Source organism: Tiliqua scincoides, chromosome 2, assembly GCF_035046505.1.
Source record: "Tiliqua scincoides isolate rTilSci1 chromosome 2, rTilSci1.hap2, whole genome shotgun sequence".
Taxonomy (NCBI): domain Eukaryota; kingdom Metazoa; phylum Chordata; class Lepidosauria; order Squamata; family Scincidae; genus Tiliqua; species Tiliqua scincoides.
The window spans coordinates 135,762,120-135,784,889 of NC_089822.1; the positions used below are offsets into that span (position 1 = coordinate 135,762,120).

At 44.2% G+C, this 22,770-nt stretch overlaps 1 protein-coding gene across 8 annotated transcripts in view; it reads left to right on the forward strand.

The window, feature by feature from the left end:
- The window catches only part of LARP4 (La ribonucleoprotein 4), a 55,598-nt gene extending 33,257 nt beyond the window's left edge, over positions 1 to 22,341 (forward strand). For all 8 annotated transcript variants that reach the window (XM_066614526.1, XM_066614530.1, XM_066614532.1 and 5 more), the window contains 6 exons: positions 4,946 to 5,176; positions 6,017 to 6,065; positions 6,475 to 6,633; positions 8,090 to 8,208; positions 17,050 to 17,218; positions 17,511 to 22,341. In XM_066614526.1, coding sequence (XP_066470623.1) covers positions 4,946 to 5,176; positions 6,017 to 6,065; positions 6,475 to 6,633; positions 8,090 to 8,208; positions 17,050 to 17,218; positions 17,511 to 17,846 — 1,063 coding nt within the window. In that variant the 3' untranslated portion in view covers positions 17,847 to 22,341. The remainder of the gene's footprint in view (positions 1 to 4,945; positions 5,177 to 6,016; positions 6,066 to 6,474; positions 6,634 to 8,089; positions 8,209 to 17,049; positions 17,219 to 17,510) is intronic.
- Positions 22,342 to 22,770: the final 429 nt, after the last annotated feature.

Genomic DNA, 22,770 nt, shown 5'->3' on the forward strand with positions numbered 1-22,770 from the left:
AACGTCACGCCTATTTTTAAAAAGGGAAAGAGGGGGGACCCGGGAAACTATAGGCCGGTCAGCCTAACATCCATACCGGGTAAGATGGTGGAATGCCTCATCAAAGATAGGATCTCAAAACACATAGACGAACAGGCCTTGCTGAGGGAGAGTCAGCATGGCTTCTGTAAGGGTAAGTCTTGCCTCACGAACCTTATAGAATTCTTTGAAAAGGTCAACAGGCATGTGGATGCGGGAGAACCCGTGGACATTATATATCTGGACTTTCAGAAGGCGTTTGACACGGTCCCTCACCAAAGGCTACTGAAAAAACTCCACAGTCAGGGAATTAGAGGACAGGTCCTCTCGTGGATTGAGAACTGGTTGGAGGCCAGGAAGCAGAGAGTGGGTGTCAATGGGCAATTTTCACAATGGAGAGAGGTGAAAAGCGGTGTGCCCCAAGGATCTGTCCTGGGACCGGTGCTTTTCAACCTCTTCATAAATGACCTGGAGACAGGGTTGAGCAGTGAAGTGGCTAAGTTTGCAGACGACACCAAACTTTTCCGAGTGGTAAAGACCAGAAGTGATTGTGAGGAGCTCCAGAAGGATCTCTCCAGACTGGCAGAATGGGCAGCAAAATGGCAGATGCGCTTCAATGTCAGTAAGTGTAAAGTCATGCACATTGGGGCAAAAAATCAAAACTTTACATATAGGCTGATGGGTTCTGAGCTGTCTGTGACAGATCAGGAGAGAGATCTTGGGGTGGTGGTGGACAGGTCGATGAAAGTGTCGACCCAATGTGCGGCGGCAGTGAAGAAGGCCAATTCTATGCTTGGGATCATTAGGAAGGGTATTGAGAACAAAACTGCTAGTATTATAATGCCGTTGCACAAATCTATGGTAAGGCCACACCTGGAGTATTGTGTCCAGTTCTGGTCGCCGCATCTCAAAAAAGACATAGTGGAAATGGAAAAGGTGCAAAAGAGAGCGACTAAGATGATTACCGGGCTGGGGCACCTTGCTTATGAGGAAAGGCTATGGTGTTTGGGCCTCTTCAGCCTAGAAAAGAGGCGCTTGAGGGGGGACATGATTGAGACATAGAAAATTATGCAGGGAATGGACAGAGTGGATAGGGAGATGCTCTTTACACTCTCGCATAATACCAGAACCAGGGGACATCCACTCAAATTGAGTGTTGGGCGGGTTAGGACAGACAAAAGAAAATATTTCTTTACTCAGCGTGTGGTCAGTCTGTGGAACTCCTTGCCACAGGATGTGGTGCTGGCGTCTAGCCTAGACGCCTTTAAAAGGGGATTGGACAAGTTTCTGGAGGAAAAATCCATTATGGGGTACAAGCCGTGATGTGTATGCGCAACCTCCTGATTTTAGAAATGGGTTAAGTCAGAATGCCAGATGTAGGGGAGGGCACCAGGATGAGGTCTCTTGTTATCTGGTGTGCTCCCTGGGGCATTTGGTGGGCCGCTGTGAGATACAGGAAGCTGGACTAGATGGGCCTATGGCCTGATCCAGTGGGGCTGTTCTTATGTTCTTATGCAGTCTTTCTATTTAGGCCCAAAATGTGAGAAAGGCCCAGTCTTTCTGTTAGTGGTTCCCAAAATGTGAGCTGTGGCTCCCTGGGGAGCTGCAGAAACCAGCCATGGAAGTCGTAGAATCTTTGTGAAAACCTACTGCCCTATACAGTGTATAAGATTGTAACCCTAATGGGGAGCTGTGGCCAATGGCCCAGAAGGTCAAGGGAGTTGCCAGTTGAAAAAGTTTGGGAACCACTGACTTAGGCTGAGAACATGTGGTCTTCTCAAGGACTGCTAAGATTTGAGGACTGACTCACATACCTTAAAACTTGGGTTGAAAAATTTATATTCTTCTTATCTGTATTTAACTGTGCCCTGTCTTAGTTCTTTTTTGTGTTTTGGGGAGCTTATATGTTTATTGCCCATGTACTGTAATTTATACTACAGTCTGTTGTAGAGGAGGCTCTGTGAGTCTTAAAGCATCCTGTATCCTCTTAGCACATTGTTTTGGGAGGTCACTTGATGGCTTTGATAGCCTACTTGGAAAGAAATTGATGGATTAGTGAGAACTGATATTCTCTCTTGCTGCAGCTGTCATACCAGCAGGTTTATAAATCTGTTTTCAGCCTTGATGGAGTTGGTATTGGAATATTGCAACAAACTTGCTCATTCACTTGAAACTGAATGAAAGTTTAGATCACACAGTCTTATGCCAATAACAGTTTTCTGTTAAGGGTTGAATTTATTAGTGCTTAAGTAACATTGCGAAGTATAGGATAGGGCAGCCATTTTCAACCACTGTGCTGTGGCACACTGGTGTGCCACAAGTGGTCCACAGGTGTGCCACAGGAATTTGGGGGAAGATCATTTATTAGTAAGGCCAATGGGGTTGTGAGCCCCCCACTGGCAGCATGGTGTGCCTTGTCAATTGGCAAAACCTGATGGTGTGCCTTGACAATTTTAGTGCCTTGTCAGTATGCCATGAGATGAAAAAGGTTGAAAATTGCTGGGATAGGGGAAAACCAATATGAGGTTTGTATTCCTTGTCCTGCAGTAAAGTTCCTTAACCAGTTCTTCCCCTGCCCCACCATGATATAAAGTGCCTCTTGTTTGCCCATGTTGGCTTGCTGTCACCTGGTATAGTACAGGTGTGGGCCTCATAGCAACATTCTGCTTAAGGACTGACCACGTTTATTGTGGCAGTCCCATAATTACAGTTACCTCATACTGTATTACATTCTAATCAATTTCACTCAATTACAAAGACACTATAGATGCTATACTGCATTCATTTGGTGGGTTGTGACCTGATTGTTGGTGGGTTGTGAAGCTGATACAGAGAAGGAAAATGCATGGAGCTTTATGGAAAGAGAGACTGAGCCACAGTGCACATTCATTCTTGAATAGATGAACTTGCCTTGATCCATTGCGAAGGGCAGGCCGAGAGGAATCCAGCACGACCATAATGATCCCAATGCGATAAACTCAGCCACCAAAATACACTAGGGAAGGAAGTCCCTCCCTTCAAGCTGATGAATGTATTGAGCCCTATAGAAAGTGAAACTAAGCTATGCAGTCATATTTACTCATGAGTAAGCAAATGTCCATTGGCGTGTACCAAAGATCATGCAAACGGGAATGCAAGGCCACAAGAATAGTTCTTATTTGCTAAATGTGGAACTTGACAGATGCTCCAAAAGTCACCAGGAGCACCCCACCATAAAAAGGATAAAAACAGCAGCTTCAGCTGGTAAAGTTGAATTTTTTCTTTTAGTCTCTCAAAACTAGGTGGGTCCTAATAGTTTGCCTGTATAAAAAGTGAGTTCTGGTGATTTGGGAACCACTGCTTTATTGAAATGGGTTGCTGTCTTTTCTAGTCTCTTCCCCCCCACCCCCAATGAAGCATCTTTTCCTCTCCTCATCACCTTGAGGTTTTAATGCTGTTTAGAGGGAAACTTTGAACCTCAGTCTAGCCAAACAAAAATCATGTTGGATTTAAAACTTATTTTGTCCCAAATCATACTGAACTGGTTTAAATGTAAGTATATAAATTGAACTGGCACATTAATTTGGGGGGGGGGGTTATTGTAATTTGGGGGGATTATCTTTTGAGGTTATTGCAGGCAGTCTCCATAGAGAATTCACTTGATGGAACAGGGCTGGCTTACCCATGTCATCTTCCCTTATTTGTTTTACTTTAATATTTATAATTTTGATTTAATTATTTATAGCTGACCTACCTAGGGAAAATGGTGCAATTTCAGTGTTTACTGCATTCTCAGGGAAGCACTTCCTGCTTGATGTCACTTCCAGGTTAATGACATCACTTCTGGTGGGTCCCGGTCAGATTACCATTCTGAAAAGTGGGTCCTGGTGCAAAAGGTTTGAGAACCGCTGCAGTACAGCATCTATATTGACTAGTGAAATTGATTAGATTAGAATGTAATGCAGTAGACTGAAAGTCCACACATTGACAGAATTGCTTAACAATGGGAATTGGAAAATGTATCTCAGTCATTTAGCAATGCACACCTGTGTGGGTTATATACTTAGCCTTTTTTTTTTCTTTTGCATTTTCTAGCATATATTTGTTGGATCTTTGTGCAAGCTAGACTTGCCTTTAATTCTTGAAGCTATTACAAGGATGTTTCCCTCAGGATGCGTTATTACCCTGATCAGTAGTTGTGTAACATTGAACATACCTGTTGTGTCACTAGGACTGGGATTCTGTTGGTGTTCTGACTCCCTCTGCCAGACCTCCCTGTCTGAGGTGGTCTGGGAGATATGGGCTTCCCTGGCCCTCAGAATGCCTTTTAAAGGTATATAAAGGTAGCTTGTAGTTTCTCGGAGAAACCAGTTGCTTTTTTTTTTTTTGCTTGAAATGGGCATTTTAAGGCCCACAGAGGCCACGGGTGGATGCACACTGCCTCTGTGGGTCTCAGAACAACCTTCTGACATGACCAGAGCACAGCTCTGATTGCATTCAAACCTTTTAAGGGCCCAAATCTGCTGATTTTGGCATCCACAGGCTTCTGGGAATAGAACCCCCCCAGATACCGAGGGCTGACCTATACATAGGTTGTATGTAGTTGCTGGTGACCTTTCTAAACATGTTCGTGCCTAAAGCATCATAGCATCTGCATTTGTAATTTGCTTTCTTCAACTTAGTGGGGAGCTTCAAAAGGTGGTGCAGTCCAACTCCAATATAAATTCAGAGACAAATAGATTTATTTTGTACCGATTGATATGGAAAATCATATTCTTTTAGTTCACATATGTGAACCTGTTAGCCAATGTACATTGGTCTTGTCACAATTAAGAGAAAATAATCACTGTACTGATGGGGTTAGAGAAAATTTGGATTAGTTTATGGAGATGGGAGCATGTCTTTGTCCTGTTGGGAGTTATGTTTGTCCATTTTGTACATCCTACAGTGTGAAGCCTCATTTTCGGTTGTCAAATAGTTCTGAACACTCTGCAGAAGTAACATCTGCAGTCAGTATGGTGGCAGGGGATGGACAATTGCACAGAGCCAGCTCAAGGAACTTTCAAACAGATCGGCAAACAAATACATTATCGGGACACCAAGAGCAAAGCTATTCACCGAAGGATTCCTCTGTTTCTCAGATAGAGCAAAATGGAGACTATGGCATGGGCAGGGGCAGGTAAGGACTAAGACTTAAAGTGTATTTCACTATTTCTTCTTTGATGAACTGCTTTATGCTGAGCCAGATCATTTTTTTTCTAACCCATATTGTCTAATGTGACTGACACTGATTCTCTAGAATGTCTGACAGAGGTCTCCCCCAAGCCCTGTGACCAAGTTCCTTTAGTTAGAGAATTAAGGTAAAGGTTTCCCCTGCACAGATTTCCTGTGCACAGCCGTATACGACTCTAGGCAGCGGTGCTCATCTCCGTTTCTAAGCCAGGGGAGACAGCGTTGTCTGAGAGACACCTTCCGTGATCATGTGGCCAGCATGACTAAACACCGAAGCGCACGGAATGCCGTTAACTTTCCCACCGAAGTGATACCTATTTATCTACTTGCATTTACATGCTTTTGAACTGCTAGGTTGGCAGGAGCTGAGGCAAGTAACAGGAGCTCACCCTGTTCCACAGCACCGGGGCCTCGAACGCCTGGGCTCCTAACCTTCCAGACCAGCATTTTTAACCACTCAGCTACCACACCTTTGGAGTTAAATTAATTTGTGGATATTTTGAGCCATTTCTACCCAATATATATGCAACAGGGATCAAATGTGTACACCTGTCGGCTGGGTAGAAATGGGTTAACCTGGGATCTGCTTCATGCAACACACTAATGCTTTCACTGAGGTACAGTGCCCCTATCCCCCTACCCCAACTGGGCAAACTTCAACAAAATACTTGGAAAAATCATGAGTAGATATTTGATCGCATCAGTCAGTCCTTGTTAGCTTAAGCAGCATGTAGGCTACTATTGGTAGAGCATGCGCTCACTGCAACTTCTCTTTGCTGCCTTACAGGAAGAACATTTTCAGAGGTCGGAGAAGACGAGAAGATGATAAACTTTCCGTAAGTACCTCTTGATTTTCTTGCAAAAGATATTGGAACTGTAATGTAAGCCGTTGCTTGTCTTACCATGTGTCCAAAGGAGATACGCTGATTTCCAAAGTACTGCTTAGAACAAGTCTCCTTTCTATCTGCCTATTGAAATTTTGCTTCAATAGTCTGGGTTGTATGCATCCACATTGGCTTCCAAAGATAAACTACTTTGAGTTTTCAGTGAATATATAGTCGTCTAACTATTGGTGTGTGATTTTTATCTTGATATCATTTTGTAGTTTTTCTTAGTTATATTCTTATTCTATTGCTGAAATTTAGCGTGCCAGGTTGGGGAGAAGTCTGCTTTAAGAATTTGATAAGAGTATGACACAATATGCTTTTCTTGTAGAGTATGTTAATATGATGTCTATTCTTGTAGCGATCTCAGCCTTCAGTTGAAACCAAGTCTTCGACACCAAAGTTTGACTTGCTAGCCTCAAACTTTCCTCCCTTGCCTGGTAGTATGATAAAAACTCAAGGAGACGCTGTCCTGGAGGGTAGGATGTCAGATGTCGTTAAAGGAATAAGCAAAGAAAAGGTACAAGTTTCAGTGTTCTTGAGTCTATTTCTATTGACGTTGAAGTGTTTGACTATACGTCATATATAAATACATGCTGTAAAGATAGGTCATGATTTAAGTTCTATTAGTGGTTTTCAATTTTTAAAATAGGGGAGTTGGACATGTTAAAAGAAAAATGATCTACAGAAAGATAAACTAAATAAAGACTTTATGTACATAAAATAGGCAGCGCAACTGCACCCAGGGCCCTATATCAGTACAATCTGTGGTGGGGAATATGGCTTCTGAGGCAGAGATTCAGGGTTTATCATATCCTCACTAAAGCAAGTATTGCTGTTTTAACAGCTTTCTGGTGGACTTGTAATACACCTGTCAGATCTGTCCGTAGCCCCAGTCCCCAGCTTACCGCGAAAGCAGGCTTCAGTGGTGGGGGTGCCACAGGAGGGAGACAGGGGAGCCCCCAGGTTGCCTGGCATGAGGTGGATGCCTGGCCTCCCAGTGCCTCTCCTGAGTCAACAGGTGCTGGGGGGCACACCATGTCAGGGGCAGGCAGACAGTGGCCCCTCCACGGGGGTGTGTGGCTGGCTGGGATTTGCTCTCAGCAAACCCCATCCAAGGGGGAGTGATTGCTGCCACCTGGCCGGAGACATCCAGCTGAGGCGTGATCGCCTGGGGCATCTTCCCCTTGCCAGCAGGGGAACGTTGGGGTGCCCCATGGCTTTCTGGGGTGTCCTCAGCTGCCGACGTTGGAGGCTAGCAATCCGGCGGGCTAGCGCCCACCACTGATCTGTAACCCCAGGTTGCTCCCACCAGAGGGGAAACAACCGGGAGACCCCATGAAGGACAGAGGTGGGGACCTCCCTAGTGCAATGTGCAGCAGGAGGCACCTCACAGTGATGCAGGCAAGGGGGGAGGGTGCTGGGAGGCCAGAGTTGGTGGTGGAGGGAGGCACTGCTGGCCACCAGGGAAGGATTGGGGAATTGGGCTGGGTTCCCTTTATGACTCCTCTGGAGAGGAAGGGGTGAAACCAAGTAGGGCAGGCTGGTCCCATAAACCGGGGAACAGTGATGACGGCAGAACAGTACAGAGAGGCAGGAGGCTGTGAAGGCAACAGCCACCTGCCTGACCTGTCCGAGGGCTGCAACCACCGGGAAGAGGAGAAAGGATGGCACAACCCCCCTCTCCCGGGGATTGGTTAGAGGTCCCTCAAGCAACCTCATCCTGATAGGGTTGCATTTGAGGGATGCTCTTGGGATCCCCCTCTCTTGGAAGACAGTGGGCCCCCAGCCTAATGGTGTTCCAAGCTAAAAGGGGGGCCACTGACCCCGAGGCGTGACAGCACCCTTGTATGCAATTAATTCCTACATCAGTCAGTAGAGTAACTTTTCTTCTGGTCACCACTTTGTCTGTGATGACTCATGCAAGCTCTTGTTCTAGGTCGTTCATCTTGCAAACATTCTCATTCTTCTTCTAGGAAAACAAAGAATTGCCAGTCAGTTGTCTAGTATCTACTCAGGAAGAAGACGGCCAAAGGACTGTTCAACCTGTCCTGAGTGCCAGTTCTCCCTGTGGAATTGATGTTCCCGGATTAAGGTATGGAGTGGTCTTGCAGTGACATACTTCTAACTAGTTAACTACATTGCAAGGGAAGTGCAAATTTTATTTCCTGAGTCTTAGTAATATTACTTGCATCATTTTCTGCCAGTGTCGCATTCAAAGCAATGTATAATAAAAACATAAAATAGCATAAATTCATGAAATAGCAAATGACATAAAAACCTGCCACCAGTTAAGCAAATGACATTAATATCAACCAGAATCAATAACAGCCATTAAAAGCTTTCTTCAAGAGAGATTTTTTTAATAGTGAAAGTTTTAATAAAACAGATGGCCCAGATAGACTTTTCTAGTCTTGAGGTCAGGGCTGTCCCTAGAAGGGTGTGTGGCCCTGGGTAACACAGCCATGTGACCACATTATGACCAGAGAGAGTAAATACCAGGTCAGAAATCTCAAAATTCAAACTAACAATAAATTTGAGCTCATTAATTCCCTAATAATAATAGAAACACTCTTCCCTTCATTGAAATTTTAAATATATATTCAAATAACTAACCCAACTAATAAAATAAACAAAATAACTACTAAAAATTGAAATATAAAATACCAATTAAAGCACTCTAAATCTGGGCAGGAGGTCTGGTCTAGAGGGTTGAGCCTCCACTTGCCTGAAGATAACATCTGCAGGTCGTCAGTTCGAGGCTACCGGCACCATGAAGGGTGAGACCTTGAAGCAGCTGACAAGTTGAGCCGAGTTATTCCACCTGCTCTTTGGAAGGAGCTGCTTGTCAGCCTGTGTGGGAGGAGGCCAGAAAGTGATATAGACTGCAAAAGTTCCATCTGAAATGTTGTGTGGTTCTTGAAAGATAGAACCTTTCTTTAATTGTAAAAATCCCTACAGGGATTTAAACAGCCTGCCTATGTAAACAGCCTTGAATTAAAGTCTGAGGAGAAATCTCACGACCAAGAAAGGCGGTATATAAATACCTGTATTATTATTACTATTATTCCCCACACATCCTGTATCCATTACTTTTATGTTTGTTACAGTCATGTGAAATGTCTTTGTTTAAGCCAGGGGTGCTCAACGTTTTTTTGCAGGAGGGCCACAACATCTCTCTGACACTGTGTTGGGGGCTGGAAGACAAAAAAAGAATTAATTTACATTTCAAATTTGAATAAATTTACATAAATGAATATATTGGAGACGGAAAATGAATGAATGAATTCAATCCAGTTTATGATTCCATTCACCCTAATGGGGGAGGGGGGAAATCTTCATGCCAGTTTATGATCCCATTCACCCTAATAAGGGGGGGGGAATCTTCATGCCAGTTTATGATAACATTCACCCTAACAAGGGGGGGGGGGGATCTTCATGCCAGTTTATGATCCCATTCACCCTAATAAGGGGGGGGATCTTCATGCCTGTTTATTATCCCATTCACTCTAATAAGGGGGGCTGGATTTTCATGCCAGTTTATGATCCCATTCACCCTAATAAGGGGGGGATCTTCATGCCAGTTTATGATCCCCCCCCCCACACACACACAAGAACATAAGAACAGCCCCACTGGATCAGGCCATAGGCCCATCTAGTCCAGCTTCCTGTATCTCACAGCGGCCCACCAAATGCCCCAGGGAGCACACCAGATACAAGAGACCTCATCCTGGTGCCCTCCCCTACATCTGGCATTCTGACTTAACCCATTTCTAAAATCAGGAGGTTGCGCATACACATCATGGCTTGTACCCCATAATGGATTTTTCCTCCAGAAACTTGTCCAATCCCCTTTTAAAGGCATCTAGGCTAGACGCCAGCACCACATCCTGTGGCAAGGAGTTCCACAGACTGACCACACGCTGAGTAAAGAAATATTTTCTTTTGTCTGTCCTAACCCGCCCAACACTCAATTTGAGTGGATGTCCCCTGGTTCTGGTATTATGTGAGAGTGTAAAGAGCATCTCCCTATCCACTCTGTCCATTCCCTGCATAATTTTGTATGTCTCAATCATGTCCCCCCTCAAGCATCTCTTTTCTAGGCTGAAGAGGCCCAACCGCCGTAGCCTTTCCTCATAAGGAAGGTGCCCCAGCCCCGTAATCATCTTAGTCGCTCTCTTTTGCACCTTTTCCATATCCACTATGTCTTTTTTGAGATGCGGCGACCAGAACTGGACACAATACTCCAGGTGTGGCCTTACCATCGATTTGTACAACGGCATTATAATACTAGCAGTTTTGTTCTCAATACCCTTCCTAATGATCCCAAGCATAGAATTGGCCTTCTTCACTGCCGCCGCACATTGGGTCGACACTTTCATCGACCTGTCCACCACCACCCCAAGATCTCTCTCCTGATCTGTCACAGACAGCTCAGAACCCATCAGCCTATATGTAAAGTTTTGATTTTTTGCCCCAATGTGCATGACTTTACACTTACTGACATTGAAGCGCATCTGCCATTTTGCTGCCCATTCTGCCAGTCTGGAGAGATCCTTCTGGAGCTCCTCACAATCACTTCTGGTCTTTACCACTCGGAAAAGTTTGGTGTCGTCTGCAAACTTAGCCACTTCACTGCTCAACCCTGTCTCCAGGTCATTTATGAAGAGGTTGAAAAGCACCGGTCCCAGGACAGATCCTTGGGGCACACCGCTTTTCACCTCTCTCCATTGTGAAAATTGCCCATTGACACCCACTCTCTGCTTCCTGGCCTCCAACCAGTTCTCAATCCACGAGAGGACCTGTCCTCTAATTCCCTGATTGTGGAGTTTTTTCAGTAGCCTTTGGTGAGGGACCGTGTCAAACGCCTTCTGAAAGTCCAGATATATAATGTCCACGGGTTCTCCCGCATTCACATGCCTGTTGACCTTTTCAAAGAATTCTATAAGGTTCATGAGGCAAGACTTACCCTTACAGAAGCCATGCTGACTCTCCCTCAGCAAGGCCTGTTCGTCTATGTGTTTTGAGATCCTATCTTTGATGAGGCATTCCACCATCTTACCCGGTATGGATGTTAGGCTGACCGGCCTATAGTTTCCCGGGTCCCCCCTCTTTCCCTTTTTAAAAATAGGCGTGACATTTGCTATCCTCCAATCTTGAGGTCTGAAACATCTTCTCTTTTAACCTCTATCTGACTTAACTCCTCGGTTAGGAGGGGCCGTTCGGGCAGCGGTATCTGCCCGAGGTCTTCTGCTGTGAAGACAGATGCAAAGAACTCATTTAATTTCTCTGCCATCTCTAAGTCTCCTTTTATCTCCCCTTTCCCTCCCTCACCATCCAGAGGGCCAACCGCTTCTCTGGCGGGTTTCCTGCTTTTAACATATTTGAAGAAGCTTTTAGTATTCCCCTGAATGTTGCTGGCCATGCGTTCCTCATAGTCTCTCTTGGCCTCCCATATCACCTTCTTACATTTCTTTTGTCACAGTTTATGTTCCTTTTTATTCTCCTCATTAGGGCAAGACTTCCATTTACGGAAGGAAGCTTCCTTGCCCTTCACAGCCTCTCTAACTTGGCTGGTTAGCCATGCGGGCACCCTCCTGGATTTAGTGGAACCCTTCTTTCTTTGCGATATACACCTCTGCTGGGCCTCTATTACTGTTGTTTTAAGCAGCCTCCATGTACTCTGGAGAGATTGGACTCTTTTTACCCTCCCTTTCAACCTCCTTCTAACCAGCCTCCTCATTTGAGGGAAGTCCGCCCGTCGGAAGTCAAGGGTCTTTGTGAGAGATTTGCCTGGTATTCTTCCCCCAACGTGCACGTCAAAACGGATCGCAGCATGATCACTGTTCCCCAATGGCTCAGTAACGTTTACATCTCTAACCAGGTCCTGCATACCGCACAAAATTAAATCCAGAGTCACCTGTCCTCTGGTGGGCTCCGTGACTAGCTGATCTAAGCCACAGTCATTTAGCACGTCAAGAAATCCGGTTTCCTTATCGTGACCTGAACACAAATTGACCCAGTCAATATGAGGATAATTGAAGTCCCCCATGATTACAACCCTGTCCCTCCTTGTCACCTCCCTGATCTGTTTCCTCATTTCAAGGTCCCCATCCGATTTCTGGTCTGGAGGACGATAGCACGCCCCCAGTATTACATCGCTGCACAAGCCTGGTAATTTAACCCACAGAGATTCTACGGTGGAGTCGGACCCACCTTCAATCTCTACTTTGCTGGATTCTATCCCTTCCTTAACATAAAGGGCCACCCCACCTCCAACACGCCCCTGCCTGTCCCTCCTGTAGAGTTTATAGCCCGGGATTGCGGTATCCCACTGATTCTCCGCATTCCACCAGGTTTCCGTTATGCCCACTATGTCAATATTTTCCCTTGTCACCAGACATTCCAGTTCTCCCACCTTTGCTCATAGACTTCGGGCATTTGCATAAAAGCATTTATACACGGAATGCCCCAGGATGGGCTGCTTATTTGCTCCTTTGTCCCCGCATCCTCTCATTGTGCCAAACCGTCTATCACATCCCATCACCCTACCTTTCCCAATTTCTTCTCCTACCCTGCCTTTGTCTTGTTGTTCTCTAACCTCCCCATCCTCGTCCCATAGGGATGAGGAGTCCCGAACCGGATGCCCCTCGGCTCCTGTCGGCCTTCCCCCAGGGATCAGTTTAAAAGCTGCTCTGCCACCTTTTTAATGTTATGCGCCAGCAGTCTGGTTCCATTCTGGTTCAAATGGAGCCCGTCCCTCTTGTACAGGCCCCGCTTGTCCCAAAACGTTCCCCAGTGCCTAACGAATCTAAACCCCTCCTCCCTACGCCACCGTCTCATCCACGCATTGAGACCCCTGATCTCCGCCTGCCTAGCTGGCCCTGCGCGTGGAACAGGTAGCACTTCAGAGAACGCTACCTTTGAGGTCCTGGCTTTCAGCTTCCTGCCTAAAAGCCTAAATTTGGCCTCCAGGACCTCCCAGCTACACTTGCCCACGTCGTTGGTGCCGACATGCACCACAGCCGCTACCTCTCCCCCAGCACTGTCTACTAACCTGTCTAGACGAGAAGTGATGTCTGCAACCTTCGCACCAGGCAGGCAAGTCACCATGCGGTCCTCACATCCGTCGCAAACCCCCCTCTCTATGTTTCTAATAATCGAATCCCCCACTACAAGAAGCCCCCGACCCCCCTCCCGCCGAGGAGTATCCCGAGTGCACTCGGATACGGGCCCATCCCCTGGAGAAGGGATCCCCCCTAGGGGATTGTTTCTCTCCTCTCCAGGATGACGTTCTCCAGTCCTGAGACTTCCCACCCGGGCAGCCGAGGAGCTGCACGCCTGAGGTTGGGACGAAGCCTGATCGTTCCCGGAAGTCTCCCCACGGTCCTCCTCTGGCTGCCTGCGCTTCTCCAGGTCGGCCACCAAGGCTTCAAGGGAGCGGACACGTTCCCTGAGACCCTGGAGCTCCTTGCACCGAGGACACACCCATGACTTATGCCCCAGAGGCATATAATCATACATGTGGCACTCGATGCAGAACACTGGATAGCCCCCACCCTGCTGCTGGCTGTCTGACTGCATAGCTTTTTTGTTGTTGTTGTTGTTGTTTTATTTAGGGGTCCTTTTAAAAACCGTACACTGGATAGCAGCCCTTTTCTCAAGGGAAGAGGAAGGGCACACACACACACAAATGGAGGGAGGATCTTCCACACTTTCACACACATATACCGGCCTGCTCACCTGCCCCCTCGCCCTCCCTCCTTCGTTTGCTTGGGCTGCCTGCCTGCTTGCCCAGCTGCATGCCTACCTGCCTGCCCATGTGCTGCTGCCTACCTGCCTGGCCGGCTGACCAGCCAACCAGCCCTCCCTCCCTCAGGAGGGAGATGTGCTGCGAGCTGGGCTGGGATCCCGTCCCTCGGGATCTCTCTCTCTCTCCTGCCCTCCCCTGGCTCAGGTTGCAGGAGGGGAGGGGAGGGGAACTGAGCCAAATGGAGCTGAGCCCAGCACAGCCCAGCCCATGGGCAAGAAAGAAGAGACCAGTAGGCAAGCGTGCAAAGCCTTTTATAGTGGGAAGTAACTTGAGACCTGCAAGTCTCACGTTACCTTCCTACTATAAAAGGCCCTGCACGCGCGCTGGGCTTGTCTTTCCATCGCTGCCACTGAGCTCAGCGGCAGCAAGGGAAAGCAAGGTGCGGAGCTCACGCGGTGGGCCAGCGCAGGCTGGGGTGAGGGCCAAGTGCCCATTGGAGGTGGGTGGACCCCCTGGGGGCTGCAAGTGGCCCGCGGGCCGGGGTTTGGGCACCCCTGGTTTAAGCAAACAAGCAGGCACACAACTTCTTTCCATTACTGTATATCTCTTACTTTAACAGGCAAGTAGGCAGGCTAGAAGGAGAGTGAACTTTGACTTCCTGTTTCCTGTAATGTTTGCTCTCCCTTTTAGCCTACCTGCTTGTCTGTTAAAGTAAGAGACATACAGTAATTGAACAGCTGTGTGCCTGCTTGTTTGGTTAAAGCAAGAGACATTTTGGGTGATGGTAATGAACATAAACAAAGTAATGGGGTGTGGGGGTGCAGAGATAGGATTCCCCCTTATCCAAAGTTTCCACTATCCATGAAGGGTGGGGGAGGAATTTCTCCCACAGATGCAGGCGTCCACAGAGGACACCTGTATATATCAAAAGCACCAAGTAGGAAACAAAAGTAGCCTTTTCGGATAAATTTATCTTCCAGTTGGTTAAACATAAGATCAGAGGAGGCTGCATTCAACAGGACTTCAGTCTGTGGCAGTCCTTGATGTGTATTGATATGTAAAGGGCATAAGTGGTGGAAGATTGCGTGATTATTATTTTTAACACAGGTCAGAACTTTGCTGCTTTCCTTTTAGTGCAGTGGTTCTCAAACTTCCTGCAAGATTTACTCCTGGGGTAAGTCTTTGCGGGGGCGGGTGCAGCAAGGCAATCCCCAGGATTTTACCCCTGTGGGGGGAGGGGGGCTATTTTTTAACCGTACATGCTCCCAGAGTCCAGGGGGTGGGAGCCCTGTGGATTGCTTGCAGGGCTCTCCGCGGCTTCTAAACAGTGCAAGTTCCAAGTGCGACGAAACCAGAAATTCCACTTCCAGTTTAATTGCGCTTGGAGCTTTCATTGTTTAGAAGCCTCGGGGAGCCCTGCAAGCACTCTGCAGGGCTCCCCACATCCCCTGGGAGCATGTATGGTTTGTTAAAAAATAGCTCCCCTCCCCCCACAGGGGTGCAACCCTGGGGATCGCTTTGCTACTTTCCCCCTGCCCCCACCCCTTAAAGGGAACGGGGCATTGTTACACAAGCTGGTGGGTCACGACCCACCAGTTTGAGAACCACTGCTCTAGTGGATAAAGGCTAAATCATAGACTTATGAGAGTAAGTCCCATTGAAATAAATGAGACTATCTTTTGAGTAGACCTGCATAGGATTGTCCCCCCTTCTCTCCAACTCTACCCAGCCTCCATTGCTTTGCTGGTGAAGTGGTTGCAGACCAGCTCCAACCTTCCCCTGCTTCTCTATTGCCACTTCAGAAGTGGTTTCTTGATTTCGCACTTGCTTTCAGCAGTGACAAAGGGTGATGAGAAGTGAAGTGCGCCACTCAGCTGGGCTGCTCCATGTGTGGGACCCAGGACAGCTGCCATAGATGCGCTCCCCGAGGGATGGACCTCCTTGATCAAGTGCAGGGGTGGCCATTCTTTCAGGTTTAGTGTTCCTACACCTTTAATAATTGTTTAGAAGAGGGCAGCTTGTCATCTGTGAGATGACAAGCTGTATCTACTGAAATTCCCTCTTTTATACAATTGTTAAAGGTCCAGGAACCCTAAACCTGAAAAGTTGGCCACCCCTGCACTTGATCAAGGAGGCAGATGATCTAGCAGGTGCAGCTACTCAGAATGCCTTGTTCCATTTTGTTTGGAAAAGTTCTCTGTCAGGTAACAGCTTGGTTCATTGTTTAAATCAAACAGTTGATGTGTTGAATTGGGTTCTCAAGCTTTCAAAGCAAGCATCCTTAAGACAAGCAAACAACCATCAATTGTGCCGGGCAGCCCAATCCTAATCTGCGCTGGAACAGGCAGGCCAAATGGCCTGCACTGTATCCAGGAAGAGACTGAGGTGGCTGCAGTGCAACTCTGAATAAGGAGATAATTCTCCCCCAACTCCATGTTGTGCAACAACCACCCCATGGGGCTACTCAGATCTGCATCAGTGAAATCACTGGTGCAAATTCAAGCAGTTTGGTGTAATGCCAGGCTAGCTGGGGGAGGGGAGTATTAGGTTCCGACCAATGTCACCCAGGGTAGTCCCACCCCCCTTCCCGGGCCCAGTCAGCTCTCCCCCTGTCCTGAAATGCCCTCATTCCGCCCTCTCACACCCCCCTCACCAGCTTCCTTGGGAGACCAGAGCACATCTTTGCACCGGCCTATGTGGCTCATGAATTGTGTGTATTATGGCACATTCACAGACTTGCACTGGCCTACAGTTTTGGATTGTGCTCTTAGTGTACTAAACACAGTTATCTGCCTGGAAGTTTCCTTGTATGGCTGAGCGGAAGGGCAAAAAGATCAAAGGAAAGGAAGATGGTGGCTTACGTTCATTCTATTAAGCTCTTTTCAACCTGTTAAAATAAAAGCATTGCAAAAAAAATATGTTGCTCACCTAATAACTAGTGCTTGATAATACAAATGTGCGGCGCCGATGATATTACACCAAATTGTGTGGGAGTGGGCTGAAGTTTTGCTTGATTCGTTCAACATAGATGGTGGGGGGGCACCTTCTGCTGGGGAACTGTAGTTGAGTTTGAATGATTTCCATATTATTGGAGAGAAATTGGTTTTGATGGCAGGACAAATCTCACCCTTAAAAAAGGCTGTTTCTTAAGGTACAATGTCAATTTTTAATTGGAATTACCAGTGCCACTCAGCCAGATAAGAAGCCAGAAGAGGTTCATGCACAGAAAGAGGTTGCAAGCCAGACTTCTCCACCTTCATCTGTAGGCCCCCTCAATGCTGTAAAGTCGCCCAGAACGAACACCACATCATCCTCAACCAGTGTAAATGTCATGCCTACTGTGACAGTGCAGGTAAGGGCATCTGCTTTCAGTGGCTTATCAAGCTTTTGATATGAAATGCTTTGTGTCATTTGGCAATTTCCATCAGTACCCTGAATTAAATCTGCAGTATGTATTGGTTGGAGGAGACGGTAGAGCAGTTATTTTTTACATAACATTTACTTTATCTTTTGCTTTTAAAGAAAAGTAATTTGAGAACAGTATTGGGTAAAGATGGTTGTATTCAATTTCCAGAGTGTTCCATAGCATTGTCCTTTATCTTGTGTTTTGATGCAACAAAATTCTTCTCTTTTGACACCCAAAGGAACCCCGCAAACTCAGTTATGCGGAAGTCTGCCAGAAGCCCCCAAAAGAGCCAGCTCCTCTTCAGCCACTTAGGGAGCTGCGTACCAATGTTACCTCCCCTGCCAAAACAGAAGAAAATGGCACCCATGAGAAGTCTGGAGAGAAGGCACATGAAAAACCTGAAGGGCGTGTGAAAGACTTTCCTGTCTTCAGAAGCAATGGGCCTCCGAAGGGAGCTGCAGGAAAAATCAGGGAACAGAGGCGCCAGTGTGGACGTAGGTCTTCTCCTCAGGGAGCGCCTCGGCGTGTTGGCAAAGAACAGTACGTGCCACCGCGATCACCAAAGGAAAACTGATCAAACTTTTTATTTAATTGGAACTATTGACTCAAGCAGTGGAAAAGAAACTGGCTGACTGAGAAAATTTACAAATGGAAATAATAGATGCTGAATTCAAGAGCACAGGGTTTGCCATGAGAAAGAAAGCATGAAGGGGTCCCAACATTCATCTCTAAGTGATATAAAAATGCTGGAGGAATTGAATCAATATAAATATGATAAAGATTATAATTTTTGTAATTTTTTTTGTTTTTAATTTGCAGCGGGTTTCCTGCCTGAAATCTGTTCTGGGGATATGAATTAGCTTGTTGAAGCTGAGGAACAGATACATTAGCAGAGAGGGGGCAAAAGAATATTTTTTTGGGGGGGGGGAAAGCATTTGTGTAAAAGTTATAAATTACTTTTTAAAATCTATTTAATGTATGGCTTGTAGGATGATGTGTATGCCATTAATGGCCTTGCATTACAAATCAGCCCCAAAACTGACATGCTTGGTCAGTATGAATGAGTGTAGCCACATACTTGTTATGTCATGATTTAGTCACTGATGATAACTGAATGTACTACTGTAGTATTTTGTGTTATGGAAATGTAGTCTTTGACCTTAATAAGTTTGGTCAAGTTTTAAAACATATATGATTTTACTTGGAGTATGCGAACAGCAAGATTAGTAAACAAGAATAGTGGACAAGGTTTTAATTTATTCTTGCTTTTTTCTATTTAGGAGCTGCATTATATTACTTTTCCTTACTGCTTTAGTATTTTCTCTAATCTTTATTACAGAATTATGCACATCTAGCTGGAAGTTGTGTTCCAGTGCTGATGCAGGTTTAATACAGGAAAAGTGAAAACTGCACAGTAAACATTTTCTTGGTATCACATCTGATGAACCTGGACTTTCAACTCTTGTATATGCTGAATTCTCTTGAAGCATGGCAAGTCTGTTGGAGCTCTGACTTTACTATGATTACTTTGTGTGGCCTCTATAAAGTGGCTTGCACTGGTGTACTCAGAAAGCTCTTTTTACTCAAAGGCACTTCGTACTATAATGGAAATCAGGTTTCTGTAGTGGTGAGACTTTTTTTTTGACAGCAAGTTTGGTAACTCTTAAACTTCTCCATTTGTCCAAGCTGATAGTCATGAACATTTTTAAGTTAGCTTGGAGAATATTGGAGAGGACTTTTACATAGCTTTACGTTAACTAGCTTAACAACATTGTTGTGTAACAAGGCATTCTGATTTACAAGCTGGTAACTGTAGTAAGTAAAAAGAAATAGGAAAACAACATGTTAATCTGCCAAAATCTACACGCTAGGGTTCAAGGTTCTGTATTAAAGTGTTAGGGGAAAGTATTTTGCAGCAACAAAGTGTACCTGTTTAGTTAATAGCAAGTATACAAATCTAAAGTTGTTAGTTGTGAACACTGGAAAACTCCGTTGTGAGATACTACCAAACATCTTAGTTTGTATATGCTAGCGATGACTTTAAAAACGTCAGTGGCAGATAAATAATTAACTGTGAAATGTTCATCTTCTGATTTCTTAGCCAGATAACCCTTGGCAATTTCTTACTCAGTAGACATTCTCTATTGATGGCTTTGAGAACACTCATATCTATTTTTATAAGTATATATATATATATATATATAAAGTCAGATTTGTCATTTCTCTAACTTATTATTCAGCTTGGCAATCACTTTTTTGATTTGATTGAAAAGTGTATGTGTACTTAGGCAGTTGATATTCTTTTTCTACATGTTATTAATCATTACTCATTTTAAACTACCTGTGCTGGATTTGACAGTCTTTAAATTTACACAAATCATTGATCACGTCTGTTAACACAAATACAAATTCACTTTGATTTACTCATTAGTGCTATATTGGCTGGACATAGCCCACAAAAGGTGAAAACATTGAAAGTGTTAAGAACTCTCCAAAATGTATGGAAGACTACTTCAAAAACAGTTTTTAAAATGATTGTGTATCTAATTACTGCACTTGAAAAAAAATTATCTGTTGAACAGCAACAGAAATACTTAGGGTAGACATGCACTGTGTCATTGCAAATTTAATATGTATTTGAATAACAGTAGCTATATGGAGTTCTCAAAGAGAAATTTGGTTGCAGTTCAGAAAGAATGTAGTTCTTTTGGAAGTGGCTAGTGAAAATAAGTAACCTGGCAATGCAAGTGTGTAAAATCTAACCCTGTATGTGTCAGTGTTTGGGTGGAATCTTGTATTCAAAAGCAGAATAATTTAAAATGTAACCTTTTGCTTTATTGGATGTTAAAGCGGTTACAGCTCTCCCTTTTCTTGTGAGGCAGAAAGCTTAACATTTGGAAGGGGATGTAGTTTACATCTTGGATGTATGTGTGTGCATACTTTTCCCACAACAGGTAACGGCTCTTGTGCAATGTATGTGTTTAAATGTATAAAACAGCTGTTTCCAATGTAAAATTACTGGCCAAGGGGGCTTATTATAACTGAAGTATTTCATAACTATTTGCTCAATTTAACATAGCATCCTTTTCTCCCCCCCCACCTCCATCTGTTTCTGTGGTTGTCTAAACTCCTAGGTTTAGAGGGAATAACCAAGTAAATACAACTACTACAAAAAAAAAAAAAAGAAAAAAGAAAAATGTTGTATGCTGTTAACTCTTCCGGAAGTTACTGCATGGTTAAAAACAGCTAGGCTAGCTATTGCTTTTGCTTATTCTTGGGTCCCATCAGTCAGCCTTCCCACTCTATTCTGGAAGTGAGAAAGAATAACACCTTGGGAACTACCGTATGTTCACTACTAAGACAGTTCCACTGTTTTATTATAAGAATGTGCAACATGGTGGTGGTTTTCTGATTAGTTTTACATTAAAGTGCAGATGGGCAAATCATCATTTCTAAGGCTGATGGACAGGTGAAGCATTGTTTACTGTCTACCAGAAACCGCATTGGAGAAATGTGAAAATATAAACCCATATAGCTTGTAGTGGCAAATCTATCCCAACAAACATTTCTCCTGGTAAATACTAGATTACTAGAGATTAAGCTAGTGTTTGTGTTTCATCTGTGAAACATCATTGTCAAAATTGTCCTTAAACCCTGGTTACCAGTTTTCTTAAGTTGTCACTGGATGCACATGCCTTCTGTCCTTGCAAGTTTAACCATACCCATGAAGGCAAAGTAATAAGTAGTTTCTGAACTCATTCTTTTATGAATTTTTGGTGTGTGTGCTTTTTTTTTTTTAAATCCAGGTGTTCTCCCCTTTTATATTAAGAATTGGTGAATAACTGGGTCACACTATTGTACTTTCGCTGTGGAAGATAAAAAGGGGATATTGTGTGTTTGCTTGGATTTTACATTCCTGCTTGCTTTCTTTTTCTTTTTTAAAGTTGTTTTTAAATTAGTTTGACAGAGTGATGGCAGTTCTAGCAGTAGGTTAAAAGCCATCTTATTGATGAAAAAGATGAAACTGGAGCGGATCAGTAGCAATTAAGTGACTTAAGCAATGCTTTACTGTAGTTTAACTAGCTATGGCCTTACTACTTCGTCAATATCAGTTTAAAATGTCTGACTATATCCACTCTTGACTGTAACCCAAGTGAATATTCACATGGGATAAAATATCTGCTACATGTGTACAGATTATTTTCAATTTGTAAAATGCAGCATTGTATACAGAAAAGATGCAACAGAAATGCACTTCAGGGTGGGGATTGCTTAAACTTTTGTAAATTGTTACAAGAAATATGCAATAGGTTTTTTCTTTAACTTTTGATATTTCCTTCTGAAACACAAGATTGTCACCATTAATCTTTAATGGTCTATCATGCTCTTATTTGTGTGTGTATGTGTGTGTGTGTGTACGTGAATAGTTATTACATAGTATGGGCTTCCTTTAGGATGGTGCATTTGATTTTTTTTTGTTTTGTTTTATGAAGGTTGGTTGGATCTTCAGCCTAGTCTCTGGAATAAATCAGATGAACATATTCATGTGTATTTCAGAGAATTTGAAATGGGAGTTTATCAGACAAGCTTCTTTCTGAAAAAATCAGTCTTCAAACTAACATGTAACAACTTTAACAATGTTTTGTATTTAGTAGCTAGAGATGTTTATTTTTATGAAAATTCAGTCATGGATAACATTTCCCCCTTGAAGATATTTCAAATGTAAGCAGTTAGTTGCAAAAATGGCTCATGTTTTGAAGTTAAGTTACTGGACCATGACTTCCAGAAAAGTTTTGAATTCCCTGTGATATTTCTAGTCTTGCTTTTCAAAGTAACAGGAATTTAGTTTAAAAACAAAATTACTATCTAGCTTTTTCTACTTTGTCAGTTTGGTTTATTCCTGTTGTCAAAGCTGTCTAAGATGACATAATTCTGTGAAGTAGGTTCATGCTTCAATTGTTAAAATTATACATGTATTTCTATTTGTTTTTGACATTGCCAAGGTGCTATGGGAAATTGAAATACCTGTTAGAAGGAAATAATAAAAGCCACCTTTAAAGAGATACAAACTTTGTCTAGATGGAAATGGCTTTGTCTACAAAATAAGTGACAGAGGAAAGTCTGTTTAAACCCACTTATTGATCAAAATGGAGTGACATGAGTAGAAAGTACATTTCTAAAATTCATGATCCAGACTCCTTAAATATATTGATCCTAAGTATAACTGAAGCAGTCCAGGCGGTGGTTGAAATGGGTACTAATTCCCTTTTTGTCAGGAAAAATTAAAGCAATTCATCATGTGGGGATCTAGTGTAGATGGGCCAGACAATTGCATTCACTATTCTTAATTACATTTTACATTACACCAGTGGTACTCAAACTTTGAGGGAGCTTTACTCCCTCAGTAAGTCTTTGTGGGGGAGGGGCTAGGGCAGCAACACAATCCCCAGGATCTAGCTGCTAAGGAGGGGTGAGGGGGGGTGCTTGTCACTTACTTT